At 38.9% G+C, this 22657-nt stretch overlaps 1 protein-coding gene across 12 annotated transcripts in view; it reads right to left on the bottom strand.

The window, feature by feature from the left end:
• LOC111873894 (broad-complex core protein) overlaps window positions 1-15760 on the bottom strand; it is a 108084-nt gene extending 92324 nt beyond the window's left edge. For 3 of the 12 annotated variants that reach the window (XR_004514044.1, XM_023868958.2, XM_023868957.2), the window contains exons 1-5: window positions 8614-8807; window positions 7798-7999; window positions 7504-7689; window positions 6441-7212; window positions 4911-4970 (exon numbers count right to left, since the gene is read on the bottom strand). Coding sequence is in view for 11 of the 12 variants with exons in the window: in XM_023868958.2 (XP_023724726.1) it covers window positions 4911-4970; window positions 6441-7212; window positions 7504-7689; window positions 7798-7989 (1210 nt within the window). In the remaining variant the exon portion in view is untranslated. Of the gene's footprint in view, window positions 1-4910; window positions 4971-6440; window positions 7213-7503; window positions 7690-7797; window positions 8000-8613; window positions 8808-15375; window positions 15500-15712 lie in introns of those variants that run through there. The other 9 variants (XM_023868964.2, XM_023868959.2, XM_023868963.2 and 6 more) reach the window with 4 other exon arrangements.
• Between the last annotated feature and the right edge of the window lie 6897 nt (window positions 15761-22657).

Below are 22657 nucleotides of genomic sequence, written 5' to 3'. Positions count from 1 at the left end.
ACTACTGATGGGAGGAAAAAAAAATATGTGATTGATGTTCATGATGTGACGAGTTGCAGTTTATATTCCCCACTGAACAGACTAATACATAGTAAGATGAGGCACTGGCTAAACAATTAACGTCAATACTATACTACATCCATACCACAGGCCTCCAAAGCAATTTATTACATGTACACAAAATCTAGAATATACCATTATGTCCGTGGGAATAAAACAAAATTGCAACAACCAACAACTGACATCACATGAAGAGTCTTAACCTTGTTTTAGCCTATAACTTTCATTTTTATATAGTATACTTCATTGTACTTTTATGCCAAGCATTTTATAATGTAATAACTATCACGTATCCCGTTTTACCAGTCCTGCAGTTCAGTGGTGTGAATATGGTAATCATGTATTTGCCTGATGATGGCTTTAATAGCCGAAACATGCAGCCAAGCCAATCTTGGCCTTGACCTTGATGTTGTGTTGTGACGAATTTTAATAACGAAACTGGATGTTCATAAACTCTTACAACTGACTATACTGGCTCCTCATAGTATAAAATTCCTTTCACTATGTCCACTTTCCAAAGTTAGTGAATTAATTACTGCTTCACTTTACATTTAGGTCAAATGTAAATAATACAAACATATCCAGCATACCCAAGATATACAGCCATCTACAGACTCTTTTGCAACTGATGCCTCTAATTCGTCTATAAAATACAACTATAAAACTGTAGTTTCTGGTGTGCTCTGAATTCAGAACTTCTAAGAGAAAATTAGTTGGTGCTGCTACAGATGCCTACAGTAATATATAGTATATGTAACAAGTACAGTATGTATAAAACAGATCCGGAAAAAGACTGAAACATCCATGCTTTCAATGTAAAATGGTCTCAGATTTCAAGATATTCCAAAGAAATTACACAACACAACACTCATTAACTACAGAAAAAAACAGCTGTACAGCCATTTCCAATTATTCACCTACAGACTGTAATTACCTCTAAAGCATATACGATAAATATTAGCAGATCTAAAATAAAATAGTTAGAATCATGATACACAGAAAAATGCAAGCCTGAATGATAAAATTACACAGTTTTCAAATACTGTCTTCCATATATACTCAGTATTTATTCTTCAACACAGGACTCCACACATTTTCCATCTTGAAATATACCACAATTTGGCTATCCTCCTGAACAGAGGAAGAAATTTAACATATCCTTTTATAAACTGATTTGGACTGTTCTTCTATTGTAACTTGATTGCAGACAGTCAATTTACTGGGGAGACCATGGCATTTATTCCATTTTATTTGTCACCTGTTACATGAATTCTGCATACTTATTTGGAAATAACTGTACAAGTCAACAAACACAGGCTGTTTATGCCAAACATGTATGCATCACAAATTTAACTCTTGTTTATTTTCAACTCTCCACGGGGAGGGAAAAATACATATTCCGTTTTAATGTATTTTTCTATAACATACATATTCACATTAACAGCCATATTCAATGAGTGAGAAGAACTGGTTTTACAGAATTCAAAACAGCTTAGTTCTGAATGTTATCTCAGCATGAAGCTGATGATCACAAAGTCTTCGCTGTCTACGCAATGCAATTTGTCATAAGTGTCCTGAGTTTTGGCACAGAAAGAACTGGCTGTTGCTACACAATAATGACCCTGCACATTGCTCTGTGCTTTGACAAGAGAAGCTGGCAAAAGAACAGGTCACCGTTTTGCCACACCCTCCATACTCGCCTGCTCACACCAAGCGATTTCTTTATCTTTCCCTGCTTGAAAGAAAAGCTATGTGGGCGTCGATTTGATTGATTGATTTATTTAACATCCATAACTGTTACATTATGTACAATTGGACAAGTCAGTTTTTAAAAAAATATATGAGATTTCAGTCGGCCAAGGAGACTGTCACTGCCACAAGGGAAACCCTATGGGACCTTCATGCAAATATCTTTCAGCACTATTTCCAGCAGCTATACCAACGTTGGCAGACTTGCATAGTGGCCAAGAGTGACCATTTTGAGGGATGTGGATAGTTGTAAGTGTATGTGAGTATCTTGTAACATGGTGCAACAAAACCACAGACCATGAAATTACTGACTGTAGTAGTATATTTCATGTGTACAAAAACACTGTCTCACCTGGTAGTGAAGCATTAAACTTGCACAGAAATCCGTGAATTACATTCATGACAAAACTTGTGAGGCAAACGATTTTTCAAGTAACTACAGAAGCTTTCATCTGCTGTGATCAATGTCAGGCAATTCTAAATAAGGACTTCAAAATGTGACAAGTCCTTGCATGGACTGCCTTACAACGTATCATCAAATGCAGAAATAACGTATGCTCACATTTATGGTTTCCTTTAATGTCTAAAGGAAATGTGAAACTTCATATGAAGCTTCATCACAGATGAAAAAGGTTTGTTTGGTGATTACTATCCCAAAAACTAAGCATCAATTAACTCCGTTGGATATATGTATGCATGTCACCAGAACCTATACACAACAACTGCATACAAAAGTAAAGATAATGCTAACTTTCTTTTGACAGTGAAGATGGTGGACCTTACGAATTTGTTCCACAAAGCTGCTGATTCATAGACTTCAGTTACCTGTCTGAAAGCGGCCTCCGTAGGATAGAGGTAACGTTCCCACCTCATGACTCGTAGTACGCGGGTTCAAATACCCGGCGGAGGTCGTCGAATTTTTAAGGGCGGAAAAATTCAGGGAACAAGTCCTCCGGGAGGGACTTTAAGCTGTGTGTCCCGTGTCGTAACTTTACGGCACGTAAAAGAACCTCATATCCCCAAAGGGGATCACCGAGCCAAATTCCAGGACGTTTCCCACCCAACAATAGTCTCTAAGGCCTCCGATAGATGGGGGACGCATTATAGACACCGCTAAGCCAGTGGCCGAACTCGTTTGCTCGGCGGGACTGATGGTACACACCATTTATCGGTAGGGTATAGAGACTGGTAGAATATCATAGAGGGAAGCACAATAGATCAAACTGGTCGCGGTGCATGGGGAAACCCAGCCTCTCTAAATAATAATAATAAATACCTGTCTGAAATGCTTCACACATACATTTCAAATGAGGCATCATGAGAGACACTGGCAATCTGTGACTGTTACCTCGCAATAATAATTTCCCATGTAGCAATCTTCTTACAGTAACTCTTGACCATGAACAATTTGTTCTCTATTCACCATATTCAGAACAATTTGCAATATGAGATTATTTGGTTCCCTGAAAAGTACTATCATATGTGCCAATTGCCAAAATGCAAACCAGGGAGAAACCTGTAATAGTAGGAAAGTAAATCTAAAAACTGCACATCTAATATAATCATTACAAACATTCTGGGGAAGCCCACTTTAAAAAGGGCAATCCCAACTGACTGTTTCTTGTCCATTAGCTTCAGACGAGCAACATCAATCCCAGAACTTGCTGATAGGCTACATAACCTTCAAAATGTTAAATTACTTCCCCAAAACTTTTCCACACACTTTACAAGATACCAGGGGAATACCTACTCAAATTTCATCAGAAAGTTACTGGATTGGGGGGGGGGCACATTAAGTACAGAAAACAAGATGTCGTGGATGTGAATCCTTTAAAATGTTCTTGCTTTCTTGAACATCTGATTTTTATGTGAATCCTGTTACCTGTAGCTTATCAAGGAGTACTCATCACTGAATATTGCATTTTCTTTTTCTTATGGATTTTTGGACATAACACATAAATTCTGACAGTAAATGAAAACTACATTCAAAATTCTGTGAATGATAATTCAAGACCCACTGCTTTAAAATAACTTTTTACATTAACAAACCTGTNTGGGTTAACCAGCTGTTTTATTTGGGTGTCCTTGAACAATTGCTATGCGCATGTTTGCCTTATGGTTTTGTTCGTTTTTTGGCCTGTGGCCATCCTGAATGTTTTTGTTTGGGTGGAAGTTTGTTGTATGGTGGTACAGAAACACCTACAATGAATGACCATGATGGCCCACCACCATACAACAAACTTCCACCCAAACAAAAACATTCAGGATGGCCACAGGCCAAAAAACAAACAAAACCATAAGGCAAACATGCGCATAGCAATTGTTCAAGGACACCCAAATAAAACAGCTGGTTAACCCACAAAACCAAAGTAATGCAAGGCAAATGCATAAGAGAAATGAAACAGCTTCACAGAGAGCAGCAGATTCCTTCATCACAACAACCTCTACACCTGAAGAGGGCCGATTAGGGCGAAATGCATAGCGACACAGAAGAGAAAATGATAAAATATTAACTGACATTGCACGTATATGGCAAAAAAGTGGAATGCAAAGTCAGATCTATGCATCGTAACAGGATGATGCAATTTAATATTATTGTAAAAGAAAAATGTGTTCAACAAATCAGGCATTCCCTTACAAGGGGGACATCAGATTATGGCAGCTCTTGGGCATGAATTCATTTTTTTTTTTTCAAAACTGCTGTCTAATCTACAGACAATGGCAAACATAACAGGTCCCAAAACTGTACATTTACCAAAATACTTTTTCAGCTCTATCTGCAGAATGCCTGAGGTAACAGATATATATCTTCATACACATAACATTATCAAAAGCAGTAACAGATTAACTGAAATCTGACACGTCGACCTATATAGAGGTTCTCAGCAGCCTTTTGCTAACATAAGTGGGTAATGACATTAAACCCAGTGTATCAAATATACACTCCTGGTTATCCTATGTTCAATGCTCTATTGTTGTACAAAGTAGCATCTTTTCTATATCAAAACTTAATGTGATCCAACTTTACAAATGTAAAATATAAAACCAGGTTCTCTCACACATTAATACAAGTAAAGAGAAGTTGGAGGTTTTCTCCTTACCTTGTGATGATGTCCCTGCTGCACCATCTGCATTTCCTTGTATACTCTGACTACCAATTCCTACAAACAAACCAAAAGTATTATGGGAGTCTTAGGCACATGGGACTGCTGAAATTTTAGCAGTTTTATTTAGTCTACATATTGGTTAGTCGCTGGCTTCCCGCCGCGGCAGCTAGGGTTCAATCCCAGATCTGGTGAAGTGGGATCTGTGGTGGACAAAGTGGTGGTGGGGAAGGTTTTCTCAGAGTACTTCGGTTTCCCCTGCCAATATTCATTCCACCAATTGCTCCACAATTACCCTCACCTATCATCTGGGGCTGGTACAATAGGCCAGAAGTGGCCGCAGTACAAGGGACTTAGTCCCACGCCATTAGCAATAAAAAAAAATAGTCCACATATTACAAGCACAAAAATTAGGAAATGTTGAGATACAATATAAAATATGTATTTTTTTCAAAGTACGTATATATACGAAACTTTGAAGTCTCATATATCTATGTAGGACTTGAGGTTTTCATGGCGGTGACTATCAAGAAAGCAGTCTTCTGGGATGTGGCGCTGCGTAGATATTGTGTTAATCGACGTTTTGGAGGAACGTCAGTTAACGCAATATCTACAGAGCCACATCCCAGAAGACTGCTTTTATCATATATCTATCTATGTGTACTTTATTTTCACTTAATTGTCCTCCATATTTTTGGAAAAAAACACAAACCTTAGTAAGCAATATTTCACAACTGTCTGTAATACAGTATACATCTACCATTTCTCTAATACATTTTTGGGAAAGTAATTTCTTTACCAAATGACAATGAATAATTCACAACTAATAATACTACATGTAACAAAATTCATGGGGTCAAAAACTTCACTTAACATACAGAACACGATGTCACATTGCATATAACTAATGCTTCATAAATAAAACACAAATATTTGAGTCAATCCACTTGAATATGCTTTAGCAGGCTTCATACAACTTAAACTTGAGCCACGCACCTAAAATAAGCTGCTTACATGTTTAATAATATACTGAACTGAGATCAAAGATTTATTCACCACTAATCTCAGCTAAAATGCATGTAGCAACGAGACAAGCATTTTTCTGGTGCTCCCCACAAAAACTTGCAAATGTTTCTAACTCCTCGAAGCTGAGTACTTCTTGAGAAGCCAGTAGTTGCTCAGCTACACAATATTTTACAGAACACGAAGGTTCACTACAATGTTTGCAAGAGCCCACCACTGATCCCTATCATGAGCCAGATTAATCCACTCCATACTACCCCATCCTGTTTCTCTAAGATCCATTTTAATGTTACTTTATGACTGAAGGAAAAGAAAGCTTAGGTACTATACAATACAGTGATGCATTTTAATCACCTATAATATTTATTAGCATAACATGGTACGGAGAATCAAGACCTACTTCTAACCTTTCAACCTTAACCTAAACCTAAATGCATCTAGGCCTGTTATATGTGCTACAAAACTTTTAAGAAATACTACCTTCTGGTTGTGCAGCTGACATACCTGACAGTCCTGTAGGGTCTGCGGCTAACGCTGCCATACTGAAGTTGAATGATCCTGTCGAGGTGGCAGAAGCAAAGAGTTTACTCTCTGGAGTAGAGAGATAAACAGAGCCTGGGTGTCCCTGAATACTGTCATGATCATCATGATCACCAGCTGAAAGTGATGATTGCTGATGACTTCCGGCTGGTGCATCACCACCAGTAGCCTCTACAGAGTCATTACTGTTATCCATATCTGCTGCTCCACACAGCAGTTCTAAAGGCTCTGACTTCACGCCATCTAACATTCCAGAGGTAGGAGAAGGTGATGAATCGCCATCACCTGAAGCTACATTACCATCAGATTCTGTCTTCCTATTGTTACTTCCTGTTGTGGAGCCTTGAGTTTGTTTGGAAGAGAAGGATGAAGAAAAATCTGTAGCTGTCACCTGATTGGTTGACGCTGAGGTAGTTTCACCATTGTTATGGTTGCTATTTTCAACATTAGCTGACGTTCTTGCTCTCTTACTCGGAGCTGAATGTTGCGACTGTTCTGATGAATCTGACTGCTGCTCTGCTGAGTTATGTCGTTCTCGTCGACTTGAAGACGAAGCTATGGCTGCTGCTGCCGCTGCACGTCGCAGTAGCTGGTTCACTGTTGCACCACCTGAGGTAGCATTTGAATGTTGGGAAGGTGGTGGTGGTGATGGTGGTGATGTAAACAAAGCATCTTCAACCAGTTTATCTGAGAAACTCTGTTGGTGTCCACGAGAACCTTGCAACTGTGCAGGGAACTGAAATAGGCAAAATTTATACACTGTATAATTTACTTATAATAAAATGTAATCACCAAAAAAATAAATAAATAGCATCTGAATGTCAAGAAGACTAAATGAGTTTTCAATTCTTACTTCCACAGTTACATGCATGTAGGCTGTAATAATTTAAGCACAACATCCTGAGGTGACCAAAACAACAGTCTACAAAATATGATAAAAACAAAACCTCTGTGATGAAACGCAGTACCACAAATAGATGTATTTTCTTTTTAAAACGTGTATGTGTACTCTCCATAAGGTTCTCACCTCATCTCTGTCCTCAGCTTGTTGTGTTAGCCCGCTTACCCTCAATACTTCGGCAGTTTTCAAGAACGAGCTAAGGTTCCGTTGATGTACGTTTACTTCACCATGATATATGAACTCCACTAATGCATGCAGATCAGCAAAAGCAACATCTTGCAGCACAATCACCGGGTGTTTGCATGGTGTACTCTGTTATAAAAATGGTTCTATTTTAACCAGAACACTGTCTACAATTTCACAAACATCAAAGTTAACTAAAACTGAAATTCCATGTGATATACAGTTCATAATTCTCACCTTAAGAAGTTCCCGAAAGTAAGGGCTACAAGCTGAGAGTACCACACGATGAGCTTTGAGGCTCTTTCCATCACAAGCCAGTGTTACATCAACAAAATCCTCGTCATCACGTAAATTTTCGAATGCAGAAGTAATGCTACTTTGATAATTGTTCCAACGAAGGCAGAAGTGTTGGGTGTCTGCCATGCTCATTTTAGTCTACCTGCAGGTTAAAAAGTGAGGTTAAAATAACATTTCTCATAACGAAATATATAAATATTTAATTCACAAAGTCCCTTATAAAATATAAAGAACTGTTGTAATATACTGGTATCGGAAAAGAATGTTCGGATATAGTGAGTCCTGGTATACTTAAAAAAACGTAATTTATATAGATATATGATAAAACACAATGTACATTCCTCCCTTAAAATAATCTCCGAGTAATACCTTTAACTCTGAAAAGGCCTTAGGGTTTTAATTACATTTTTTTGGCCTTGAATGATTGAAACAAAAATGGTGGAAAATGGCGTCCTCAAAAAATAGCGCAATGGATTCAACATCACACTTTTCTTGCACAGTTTCATAAGATCAGTCAACATACAGCAAATCACCTCAAGCACAACAAAATACCAATTCAAACAAACAAATTACAACAAGATAACACTGTCATCCAAAGAAACTTAAGTGATAATTGTCATTACTATTTTTGCCTATTTTTCTAGTAATTGACATTGACATTGTCTAATGTCATACATACACCGCTACAAAAAATAACATATCAGATTCACTGGTAGATACAAAATGAAAACCAAACAACGATGTAAATTAATTTACCTTTAGCGATGACACCAACCGTTACTATTCAGAAATAATTATACAAAAATAAGTTATTACATTCTTTTTTCCACCGGCCTCCACGGCCAAGCGTAAACGCGTACAGTACACAACCGCATCCCAAAAATTGGGATCGCGGGCGGTTCTACGATAGCCGCGAAATACAAACAACTCTAACTGCCGGCAAGCTTATTTCATATACAAAACGAGTCTGTGTGCGATTAGTGTTACCTGTTTCTTCTTTTAAATCAAAGCTTCTAATAAAAACCAGCTTCATTACAAAGTATTCACAAAAAACAACCCGCAAAAAAACTCGCACATCAGATAATTCTTTATCGGCACGTGAGACATCTGTCGTAATAACTCTGCACTAAAAATAGCGCGTACCCAGCAAGACGTGTAATGAAAATGCGGAAGGATACAAAAACGGAACAATTGAGTTCCAATAAAAAATACATTCAAATTATAAAACAATATTATAATATTGTATACAGACTCTAACGATATTTTACTCACGTCCCTAATAGATAAATGCCAATGCAGATATGGACTGATTTCCATGTGAAATTATAATAGAATCGAAAACACAATAACAAGAAAAATTGTATATTCATGCGCTAATGAGCTATGCACCCCCACCCCTGTTTAATCCATCCCCAAAAAATCATTACGTTCATCCGCGGTTAGCAAACTGCGCATGAACAAAGTTAATTCGTTTCACGCAGTAGAAGAAATACACTTGTGTAAATCAACTATTTTTCCTCCATTGTCTTGTATCGATTGAATAATCAATAACGTAATAAAACCACGGCTTTCAGCGACATGTAGTTCTTGAGGAATGACAAAACGCAACGCGTCAACCGACCAGCCATGGAAATTCAAAATCATACGCTTCGCCAATTCCATCGTTTTCTTTCCTCCTTCCCTTAGCACACAACTCCTTTGCATTGTTCGCTTAACTTCTGACATCTTCCAATCATTAGACAATCGCGCATTATTTACAGAAACTCATACTTCACACACACACACACACAAAATCCCATAAAATTCATACCTGATTTTATTTGCCACACAACTGTTAGAGCCGTGACGTTTTAAAACGAAACAATCGCAATGTTTCATTCACATTTGCCTTGAAAATTAATTTTAGTCTTTATACATAAATATAAAACTTTCTTTAAAGAATAATGTATCGTTTAAGTCAAATTGCCGTAATTCGTTATGGTGACTTCTATAAATACTAATCAAAATGATTAATAGGAAAGTATAAAACACTGTTCTTACGAGCTCCGGCCAATCACCAAACACACTTCCGCCAATATCGTAGATAGAAATGCAAGTAACTGTTTCTCCGAAGCCACTAACAAAAATATCTGTCTTTATTTCATAGTTTTAAGCAGTTGCTCTTTTGTTCGGACTCTGTAGAGTTGAATCAGTTTCAAACTCGTGGAACAACTTTTTATTGAGTGTCGCAAATTCAGAGGAACCTTAACCAGCTATAATGCCTCACCCCGCCCGCCAACCCTCGCCTAGGCTGCTTAAACTGGAAGTACAGCTTTGCGAATTTCGTACGACACATAGCTTCTTTTTTTTTTTTCCATTCCGGCCTCTGTTAAGTGTTTGTAGCAAATGGTTGAATATTTTCTTATTAAATTTATTTAAAATATTGTACTGTAAATGTATGTATTTTTGTTTCTTGCTTTAGAATATACTCATATTAATTCACGACATCGTATTTATGTGGAAAGCATTTGAGCCTACTACCAAGTAGAACGTCATCTTATGGTATTTGCGTAATAAATAATCGTCGTTACACATGCAGAATACAATATTAATGTTATCGATATTTCGCCCTCCAAATCACAATGTAATTCTGCGTAAAGGCGTAGTTAACTCTCAATTTAGGTTTGAGAACAATTCTTTATATTTGTATCAATAACTTCCATAGAATTATTTCTGCATGTGCTCTGTAGAGTGTATACTTTTACCTTCAAGTTTTGCTGAAACAACAAATCCAGAATCACTATGGTAGAAGGTTACACTTTCTTGCATTGCAGCAAGACTTGAAAAATGCAGTCGGCTGCTGGAATGGGGAGAGTTGGTTTTGCCAACTGGCGGACAGCAAGGTACTTAGTCGTGTATAATAAAGGACGTCTGTTCTGCTTTTCACTTTTTTAGACTGACGTGAATATGTTGTCAGTTCATTTCAAATTATATTCTCTGATGTAAACGGTAGAGTTGGATTACTGACAAGTTTTCACATCTTATTAATGAGGAACACGAAATGTATTTATGCAATTAACATTTAAAATATATGACTGGAGACTTGGTTTAAGATCTTTCTTATTTCCAGTGCTGAACAACTGTGACATACATCATTACATCTGGTGCAAAGCAATGATGAAAGATATTAATTCCCACGTTTAGTTACAAATAGAGTCTTTTAGACCTCTGGGGTGTCAAACGAAATTTTAGTTTCGCGAGCAGGAGATATTGACACATTTTTCAAATCCTGCATCACAGTGGGGCCGAGAATACGAATTTGATCCGAATGCTCCTCAATAAAAAAACGACTAGTTTAGTAACAATTTACTCACTATCTCGGCCGCTCTATAGCCCAAGGGGTTGGTCGCTGGCTTCCCACCGCGGCGGCCCGGGTTCGATCCCGGGGTCTGATCAAGTGGGATTTGTGGTGGACAAAGTGGCGCTAGAGTAGGTTTTCTCCTAGTACTTCGGTTTCCCCTGCCAATCTCCATTACACCAAATTCTCCATCATCATAATCACCCAGGGCAGGTACAATAGGCCAATCAGTGGCCGCCGTGCCGAGTTGACCCAACTGGACTCAACCCCCACTAAGCGAATTTAAAAAAATACTCACTATCTCCGTTACATTTGATAATGAACAGTCTAGAGACGTAATCAGCGAAGCTGAAGAAGGAAAAGGAGAACATGAAGACAAATTATTTAAGACTACATGTAACCTGGCTTGGGCAGCATTTTCCACCACAAACATAACATAGATCGCACTAAATTTAGACTGGGTACGTCATATTATACCAGATAATAATCAGTCCTTATATCTTCGTTGAGTTACTTTAAGCAGAGTTATTTCAGACTAGCAAACAACATCGAGTACCACAGATGGTTACACAGTGCTGCGGTAAGCGGCGCTGGTGCAAGACCCTCTAGTCCAGGCAGGGTAAAATTTCTTAAGCTTCTCATTTCCCTATTACGGTCTTCATAGTCTGCTTCCCACAGTCATCGTTATCATCAATGCTAAAATATGACAGCTCATAAAGCTCCATTAATCAGATTTATACCATATCATTTAATTAACCAAAGATACATGAACCGGTAGAAGCCGGAATAGCGTAGTCGGTATAGGGACTTGCTACAGGCTGGACGACCGAAGGGTCAGAGTTCGAGTCCCGGTAGGGTCAAGAATTTTCTCTTCTCCACGTTGTCCAGAACGGCTCTGAAGTCTACCCAACCCCTATCCAATGGGTACTGGAGGCTTCTTCCCCGGGGGTAAAGTGGCTGGGGCGTGAGCTGACCACTCACCTCCAGCTAGTGACAAAGTCAAGAAAAGGTTGATCTATGCGTCCACACCCCCATACGCCTTCATGGCTTAGTGTTTAATCAGTTAAGTACAGGTACAACTGTACCTTACTTTGCATGAAGCGGTAACTATAAATAGTTCGCTTGCGGACTAAAGTCACGGAGTTTGTTTTTTTCTTTGTTTGTTACATCGAAATCTGATAATTAATATAGGCTTTTTCATTTACGTACAAATAAACCGTTTCTGCCATAAATTAATTCCGAAACGGGGTTAGGTCTTTAAAATAAAACTGCTGTGGCAGTGCATATACGTGGGGTAATCCAAAAGTTTCCGAAATTTGAATTTTTTGCGCGAATGATTATGTGTATTCATAAAGAGTGTAAAAATGCAGTCTCAGGCAATATAAAATGTATCCATGTGTTTAACTAATAATAATTTGTGTGTCTGAGTAGTTTAAAATATTGTACTACAATTTCGTGTATGTAAAATTCCAGAGAGATATTGTTTAGTGCGAGAACACAATTTTCTTTACATACCACCAAGAACTGTATTCTGAAGGTGAATTTGTGTTATAAGTCCAAGAACCTAACTGACTATACTCGACGGATCTGAGCCCTTCTTCAGAAGTCAAGAGCAGAACAGCCACACAATAAACTCCCTGTATTTTATAGAGCCTCAAATTTTCTTATCATATTCACAAGAGCTCAGCACTCGTCTCTATCCTGAGCCAGATGAATCCAGTCCACTCTTCTATCCTATTTCTGTAAAAAGATAAAACTCTCCGTGTAAAGGCCGTGGAAGCCCATAGGGTTGGGAGACGTCGAGGTTCCCACAATTTGTAGACAATCGGCTCACAGATGCCGGTAATGTTGTCAGCCTTACGCTCCGGCCACCCTTTGCCCCACAGGAAAATTCTTGGTACTCATTTCTGTTAGAGGCTGAGTCGATCCCAGATACATAGTGCGGTTGGAAGGATTAGGTAAATGGGAGGAAAAAATCCACCTCATCGGGACTCGAACCCACGACCTTCCGGCTTGTAGCATAGTGCCTCTACCAACTACGCTACCGCGTGCCCCATCTGATTTTTGTAAGTCAAATTTAGCATTGTCCTGTCATCTATATCTAGGTCTTCTTAATGATTATTTCCTTCATATTTCTCTGCCAAAATCCTGTACGCACTCATTTTCGCTTCTATCCGTGCTACCTGCACTACCTTTCTCACCCTACTTTACCTGATCAGTTTAATGTTTGTCTGAGTATGTTACGAAGCTTCTCGATGTGCAGTACCTTTCTTCCAGTCTGAGTCCAGACACCTAGAGACGTTAGAGCTAAGTAACCACCAAGAACAAGGAAAGTAGTTTCTGAAATTGCAGTGTACATATAGTATTTCTGCATTTGTGCCTTAGTCAGTTGCATTAAAAGTCACTTCATGTGAGGCATATTATAAAAATCTGACTCAGAAGCCTCTAGCTCCAATGGCACAATCGTCAACCGAAGAATTATATTTTCTGGGATATAAAATCATGTAGTCCGTTGAATAACAACCAACTCTTCGGAAGAAAATGTAGACTCCAAGAAGGTAGCAACAAAATTAACAATTTCCCTGGAGCTTCACCCCAATTGTAAAGTCCTTTGTCTTTATCATTTTGTTCTATTTTGTGCCGTATGGGAGAAACGAGCTGGAGGAAAAAGGATTTACGCTATTGTAGATATATGTAGGCCCAAAATGCTTCGTATATCTAGACTTAAAAAGTTTTAAATTTTTCAAAATCTTTGTAAGAAAAATGACACGTACCAAAGCACCAATTTTTTAATAATAAATATGCATACGTAACAAATTTTCCCTTAAATCTTGAGCTCTCTGCCTGTTATCTTTCGCATAGACTGTGAAGTTTTTGATCCGTTAACAATAACGGGTTTCTGTCATGCCATTTTACATTTTCCTGACCTAAATCTATCAAATAATTAGACCAACTTCCGCCAGAGCAAAAATGTTACTCAGCATTTGAAAAGTGAACAGTCTAATTTGTTAGAGGATCTCTCATCATGATTAATGTGTTTCATACCATGGATGAATGGAAATTTAGAGTATTTACAGGATCTAATTCCAGTTGTGCTGATGAATATTTGTTGCCATAATAAGCTGTCGTCTTTCAGAAGTCCTCATTGGAGTATAGCGATTACATGTACCATGGCCTTACCGGAATGCTAAGTGTGGTTTTACGAAACGTAACAGCCCGATTAATTTTGACTAAAATTGGACAACATAAACCACCGCTTAACAAAGGTGGGCAATAAACTACAGTCATGGAATATATTCTTTGCTGAACAGGTACTAGCTGATCAGGTGGTAATACAACTCCACAACTTGTAAGAACCGCGAAGGCTCTCTCCCGTCTTTAACAGAGCAAGTTACTTGTTCCTGTCCTCAGTAAAATGAAACGAATCCACCATCTCATATTACATTTTCAGAGATTCGGAGAAGTGACGGAAGTTGGGAGAAAACTGCATAATGAGGAGCTTCATAACTTGTATCTTCTCCAAGTATAATTAGACCTAGCAAGTGAAGAATAATGAGATGGACAGGGCATGTAGCATGAATGGGGGAGAGGAGGAAAGCATATAGAATATTGGTGGGAAAGCAGGGAAGGAAGATGACCACTGGGAAGATCAAGACGTGGGTGGGTGAACAATCTTAAATGAATCTTAGATAAACAGGATGGGATGGTATAGATTGGATTGATCTGGTTCAGGATAAGGAGTAATTGAAGGCTCCTGTGAACATGGTAATTAACTTTCAGGTTCCATAAAATGCTGTGAAGTTTTTGAGTTGCTGCACAATTGACAGTTTCTCAAGAATGGTTCAGCTCCATGAGTGATATGTCTCGGGTACAATTATCTGCCTTTAGACCGGTAATCCTGACCGAGGTTTTCAGTCGTTTTCTTCAGACCCTTGACGAAATCAATGGTACCCTTCAGATAGGAAGCTGGGTTGCTCCAAAAGCGTCTGGACGACGTGGAGAAGTGAAAATTCTTGAACCTACCGGGACTCGACCTTCGACCTACTCGATTGTCTAGCCCATTACCAGTTGCTATACCGAACCTTTAACAATAACCCATTGAAATTTCAGAGGAGCTTATGCCGTTTGTACATAATTTATTTGTGAATGCTAATTAACGTGAAATATTAAAATTTACTTACCGTAAATGGAAGAGAATACAGTAAGAGGCTCGTGAGGCTTAGACAACATAATGAGACTACTGAGCATCCTTGTGTAATGCTATAACCGTGCCATTGGAACCATGTCTACGAACTCCGGCAAACGCTGTAAAAATAAATTAATACCTTAAATAAACTCTTAAAAAAATGGTGAGACACTGAACTGATATGCGTTCTGAACAGTTTCGTACTGAGGATAATTTAAAGCTTCAAAAAGATATTATATAATAATTGACAGTTATCCTGTAAAACAAGGGCGTAAATTTCATAATCTGAAGGTCATATCGCTAGAACAAACAAGCCTTGTAAATTGTATTACCTGTGTTATCCATTGTGCGTTAACTCACACCTTCTTATCTCTCCGTCAGATTACTCAGATCTGGAACCGGAAATTTATCTTGATGAGTGTGGCACACGTGAAAAATAGCAGTGGGGAAACACAACGAAAATGAATTGTGTACGTTTAACTAATACTTCTCTTACCTTGGATGAAACGGTAGGGATTGTAAACCAGATCAATGAAAACTAAAAGAAATTTGAAATGTGATGTTTTCACAGCTGTGAATGTTAAGAATATAATCTCCTTGGATAAGATGCTATGTAGTTTCGGAGGAACCTGCTGCTTTTATCTACAGTATAATGTTGTTATTGTAATATATTGCACGAAAGGAATATTCGGAAAAGACAATAAACTATACTTTATCGAAACTTAAGTCAAAATTACTTTCAAGAAGAAACGAAGAACAAATTACATTAGGAGAATCCTTGCTAACCTTCATTTCAGAATCCTTTTCTTTTCCCGTCTTCTACTTAAAAACAAAACTAAAATATACACAATTTTTCTCTCATGTTAGGCGACTGGGTCCTTTACTTTAGACAGGATGTTGCTCAGAACATTAAGTCCTAGGAGGTAACAGGAAGATGGAGATATTTATATGAGAATAAGTTCCATAAATTATCTTCATCTAATTTCATTACGGCCATCAAATGTACAAAATTGGCTGGGAATGTAGCATGAACGAGAACGATGTATAAACGCATTCAGACATTTAGTCTGAGAACCTAGTGGGAGAAAACCACTTGGGAAATATAGGCGTAGAAGGAGGGATAACATTGAAATGTATCTTAAAGAAGATATGAGGAACTACATCGTAGACTGGTTTTGGGTGGCTCGGTTGAGGATCCCGTGGAGGGATACTACTAACACAGCCATGATAATCTTAATAGTTTGCATCCTGTTGTGTGTCTCACATAAGACACATATAAAGCATAAAAAATATACCGTCTACACAACAACACTACAGAACTCTTTATTATTGGTCACGACCATGAAATATATATGCGTGCATGCTGTTCCCTACATTTGATAAACACTGAGCGCGATGCGTTTGAGTGAGTGCCACGCTTGCTTCTTATTGGGGGGTCTCGGTTTCGAATCTCGTCCCTAAGTCTGATTAGATTGATTGGCTTTCCATGCTGGAAAATCACCACTACATAGGCTGGGAATGCTGCATTCTCTGTTCTTCACGACCCATTAAGCATCAATGATGGAGTAACTTGACGCTTCGTATTATGAGATAATAAAAATATCGTTAAATAATCCATAAATGAAAAAAAATAATTAATAAAAATATCTAACAGAACCGCCAGCCTCTGTGGTCTAGTGGTCAGAGTTCCTGCCTACAGATCCGGAGGTCCCGGGTTCTATCCTTGGCGCTACCAGATTTTCTGGGAAGTAGTGGGTCTGGAACGGGGTCCACTCAGCCTCGTGAGGATAACTGAGGGGCTATTTCAAGGAAATAGCGGCTCCGGTATAGAAAACTGAGATTCGCAACTGGGGGTTCGTTGCGCTGACCACACGACACCCTCTGTCCGCTAAAGTTGGCACTAACTTCGCTGACAAGCGGCGGTCGTTCAGTTGGTATAATTCGCTTGAGGACTAAAATCACGGAGCATTCTTTATCTAAAGGAATATTAGACAGATGAGGAATGGATACGATGCTTGTACACTAAGAGTCAGCAATGGAAGTGTTAAATAGCCGTCACATTGGCTGGTGCAGGCTTCTGTCTCCTGAGATATGACGCTATGTATTCTTGTGGAAGTTCACTGACGTTCACTCTATGAGACTACACGTCGTCACATAATAATGGACAACACTCTTCATAGTCTTCACAGCGAGGATCCCAATTCGAGATCAGTAAAATATACTTAGGTGAACAAGGTTGTTAAGGCGTGTTCCAATCATTGCACACGTGCATTTTCCACATTCTTTTTCCGTTTCCTGTTATGGACACTACCTCTTTGGCGTTGATGTTCACATATTATTGACGTATTATAAATTTTTATTATTATCCTTAAATTTAACACAAATACAGCACATTCCAAATCACGAATACTATACGAAATATAATATTACTTCCATCATAAATTTTATTTCTGAAGAATTGTTAATTTATGAAACAGAGAAATGTTTGCTGAGACGAAAATAATCTGAAGGCAAACAATATATTTTTGAAAGCGGAAAATATTCCATCTTACAGAAATATATATATATATACATACACACATACACCCGGTAAGTGATACTGAAAAATTGCGGGTATATTATTTAGTACGGAAATTTCTGTAATATGGAATATTTTCCGCTTTCAAAAGTATATTGTTTGCTTCAGATTATTTTCGTCTCAGCAAACATTTCTCTGTTTCATAAATTAACAATTCTTCAGAAATAAAATATATATATATATATATATATATATATATATATATATATTTTTATAACGTAGTTGGTTGAGGCACTATGCTATAAGCCGAAAGGTAGCGGGATCGAATCCCGATGAGGTCATTGGATATTTTCAATTTACCTAATCCTTCCAGCTGCACTATGGCCCTGGGGTCGACTCAGCCTCCAACAGAAATGGGTACCAGGAATAACCTTGGAATATTCTTGGGGGTAAAGGACGGCCGGCGCCTAGGACTGACAATGCTACCACCATCTGTGAGCCGATTGTCTAGAAAATGTGGGAACCTCAACATCTGACAACCCTATGGTCCTCCAAGACCTGTTACAGGGATAGCTTTTACTTTTTATACGCTGTAGTCACAAGACCAATAGCGATTGTAAGTTCGTCTCTGAATGTGTGCGTTTCATCTACTCTTCAGTGCTTTAGCACGCAAAAAGAAATGTAAGGGAATGAATTATAGTAAATGATAAAGTATTGAAAGTATTCTACATTAGCGCCGTAACAATGATCCCCGTAGAACCCATTTATAATTCGGGCTGCTTCATTTGTAGGTTTTTGCCGTTTCTAGAGTAGGACCCGTCAGTTGTGTTCGGTGGTGAAACTATGAGGGAACATGTAACATCGTTTGCAAAGAACAGCAAGACTGCTATTAATTGGAATTGGCAAGGAAAGTACAACTTTTTGCCCAAACTAATTGCAATAATCTAAAGTCTTATTCTTTTAGTTACTTGCTATCGTTCAAGGATTCTACTTGCAATGTAACAAAACTCGTTCTCTGCAGACGTTATATGTCCGGTCTTCTAAAGAAATTACATACAGTTTGATCTAAACCTCTGAAAGATAACGCTGAATACTGTGCTGTTGGTTAGTTACAAACGAAATATTAAGGACCATGCCATGGCTCAAGTAGTTAGTCATATCAATGAAACAAGGTTTATCAATTTTGTAAGCTTAGAAATAAGTAAAAAATTACCTTAGTGCATCAAATGTTAGGCCGCGCTATAGCTCAAGCGGTTAGTCGCTGGCTTCCCACCGCGGTGGCCCGGGTTCGATCCCGGGTCTGGTCAAATGGGATATGTGGTGAACAAAGTGGCGCTGGGGCAGGTTTTCTCCGAGTACTTCGGTTTCCCTGCCGATCTTCATTCCACAAATTGCTCCACAATCACCCTCACCTATCATCTGTGGTTGGTACAATAGGCCAGAAGTGGCTGCAGTACAAGGGACTTAGTCCCACCTCACTAGCAATAAAGAAAAATACATCAAATGTTCTTAGAATAAGAGTTCCTGGTCCTGGGATTGCGAATTCGAATACCACTGCGGTAATGGGGTACATCTGTTAATATCTCTATTTTGCTGTGACGGCTGGTCCTGCAGATGGACTGATCCCACGCGTGACGGCCTCCTACCAAATCTGTAACAAATAACCAAGAAATCTGTATACCAATAATTAAAGAGGACAAATAGAAAAGACTAGAATGAAGGAAGAATTAAAAGTAAAATTTAAACTAGTCATCATCCCAAATGGGATTCTGAGTTCTCACAGAGATATTTATGAAGAGTTCTATATTCTGGGATATAACGCAGCGTAGTTTGTTGAAAGTCAACCGACGTTTCGAAGTAAAATATTGTCTACAACCCACGTACACGATTTGTCTTCCACCTTTTTCGGTTTCTGCGCACCGCACACACGTACTTTTCTTTCCGTGTTCCCATCTTTTTGAATGGCCCTTGTCAGACCTAGTCACTGTCCTCTTGACTTCTACTGGTTCACCATAGTTCTTTGAAAGAGCCAATGGGAACTGACAAGTTGGATTCCCTGGTCCCATCTGCTCCTACATAATCCCACATTTTCGCAAACCACATGCTTTGTTTGCTGCATCACTCATGTTGGTTTTCTTGTTCTTCAACCCTGAAAATGGGAGCGATATTTTTCTCCGAAACATCAGCTGACTTCCAGCGGGCTTGTCATTGTTCGTTGCTCCATTCATCATCCATAACTCTTACACATCAATCGTCATTCAACTTGCAATACAAGTGTGTCGCGAAGAAACACGTTACTAGTCAGTAGACCTAACCTCAGAAGTAGTTTTAGTGTTATTGCGTAATGCTGATGTGAGTCAATGCTGCAGGTGTTGGGCAGGGCAGGTACCTCTCGAGTTCAAGATACGGCATACATAGTAAGACTAGATCACGAAGGAATCGGACTACTAGAGCAGTTGTCCCGACACCCATGTCAATACCCTTCGGCTAGCGGGAGCGTGATGCCCTGATGACCGTGCAGAGAGTGAGTCTCCTGTTCTAGTGCCAGAAGAAAACGACATGAACACGAAACTTTTCCCTGCCTGTCATCCATTTTTAATTAAAATTTCCGTTTTCTTTCTTCTCCTTTCTTTTCTTATTCTCGTCTTCTTCTTCTCCTCCTCCTACTCCTCCTTATTCTCTTCCTTCTCCTCCTTCTCCTTCTGCTCTTCCTTCCCCTCCTCCTCTTACTTCTCCTCCTCCTCCTTCCCCTCTTCCTTTCCTCTTCCTTCTTCTCTTCCTTCCCCTCCTCCTCTTCCTTCTCCTTCTCCTCTTCTTTCTCCTCCTCCTCCTCCTCCTCCTCCAATTTCATTATCTAGCATGATGTGTGAAGTAAGCGTCCTATTATAGGAGGCGCCATAGCTCGAGCGTTTTTTTCTATTGCTTCATTCCACAAAATTCTATCATCATAATCACCTGGGGCAGGCTACAATAGGCCAATCAGCGGCCGCCGTGTCGAGTGGAACCAGTTGGACTCCCCCCCCCCACTATGCGAATTAAAAAAAATGTGCTATTACCAGCATTTTTTATGTATAATCAATGCTGTTACTTCTACAGATACGTTCAGAAAAGAAGATAACTATCTTATCGGATGTGTTGCTATGCAGTGGGGTAGATATCCACCAGCGTTTCGTAGGAGTCTGCTGCGACTTCTACTATGAGATTCATTGAAACTGTTGTTAAATATCTACGGGACAACACGGCGTCACATCTTTAGAGATATCGCTGTGAGAACCTCAAACTTCATATGTACAAAAATGTATTAGTTAAAAATTATAATATAAGTAGGTCTTAGATATAATTTCTCATTGCACCGATAATAATTAATTTTAATCATGAAATGACCAAACCATAGATGTTTATAAGGTTAAACGCGATTATTTAAACACAAGAGAGCAAATTTGTCACCATATGTCTTTTGATTTAAGTAGAAAGACGGTCAGGAAGTTTCGATACGTGCCACAAATCGTTACATTTTATAGTTCTTTATTTTTTGACTTCAATATATTGCTTCGTAACCACTGTATCCAAAATAAGGAACTCCGTGGCTTTTAGTCCAGAAGCGAACTATACAGACCGAGCAACCGTCGGTTGTCAACAAAGTTAGTACCAACTTTTACTGATAGAGGGTGTCGCGTGGTCAGCTCAACGGATTCAACCGGCCGTTAATCTCGGTTTTCTTAAATACAATTACGTTTCCGATATATCAAATTAACATGGACTAAGACTGTCTGAGGACAGGATATTGAGGAGAATATTCAGGCCCAAGATGGATGAAGAAACAGGAGGCTGAAGAAAACTGTTTAATGAAAAGCTCCTCAATTACTGCTAGAATGATCAAGTCAAAAATGATGACATCGGAAGGCCACGTAGCAAGTATGAGAGAGAATATAAGTACACAAAGAATTTTAATGGGAGAACATGAAGCAAAGAGGTCGCTAAGAGGAACTAGACGTAACTGGAGGACGATATTAAAATAGATCTTAAAGAAATGGGATGAGAACCTAGGGATTGGATTCATCTGGTTCAAGATATGAACCAACGGCGGACTCTTGTGATCAAGGTGATGAAATTTTGGGGTCCATATAATATTGGTGGTTTATTGTGTAGTCCTATTATGCATTGTCTACATTGACAATAAGCGGAGATCTCTGTAACAACGTGAGTCATCACAATTGCTCCTGATAGCGTAGTAAATTCCTTCAGAATTTACTGATGTAAGAATACTAAAAACATGGAATAAATTTGTATGTCTACTCCTTCTCCTGCTCCTCCATATTTTGTTACTTCACTGAGATCTCAATATTCATATTCACCTCTGGTTAGGTAAAGCTGTTCCTGGACTTAACTACGCAAGCACTATAGCATGAAGACATATAGGGGAGTTGTGGTATAGACCTACGTTTTCTTGACCTCGGCACTAGTTCGAGGTGAGTGGTCAGCTTCACGCCCCGGGCGGGAAAGAGCTGCCGGTACCCACTGGATAGGAGTTTGTATGGACCCAGAGCCGGTCGGAACGACATGGAGAAGTGAAAAGTCTTGACCCTACCGGTGCTCGAACTCCGACCCCTTGATCACCCAGCCCATAGCTAATCGCTATACCGACAGCGTCATCCATGCTCACGTAAATAAAATGGAATGAATAGTTGAATAGATTTTTTAGCAGCTGTTTATCGCCCAGCTACGCAAAAAGGAAACCCTTTTTTGGAGTTCGAACGGT

This window comes from Cryptotermes secundus, unplaced genomic scaffold, assembly GCF_002891405.2.
Source record: "Cryptotermes secundus unplaced genomic scaffold, Csec_1.0 scaffold597, whole genome shotgun sequence".
Lineage (NCBI taxonomy): Eukaryota > Metazoa > Arthropoda > Insecta > Blattodea > Kalotermitidae > Cryptotermes > Cryptotermes secundus.
Note: the sequence above shows the minus strand (reverse complement) of the source record. Positions and strands in the feature narration are given on the sequence as shown.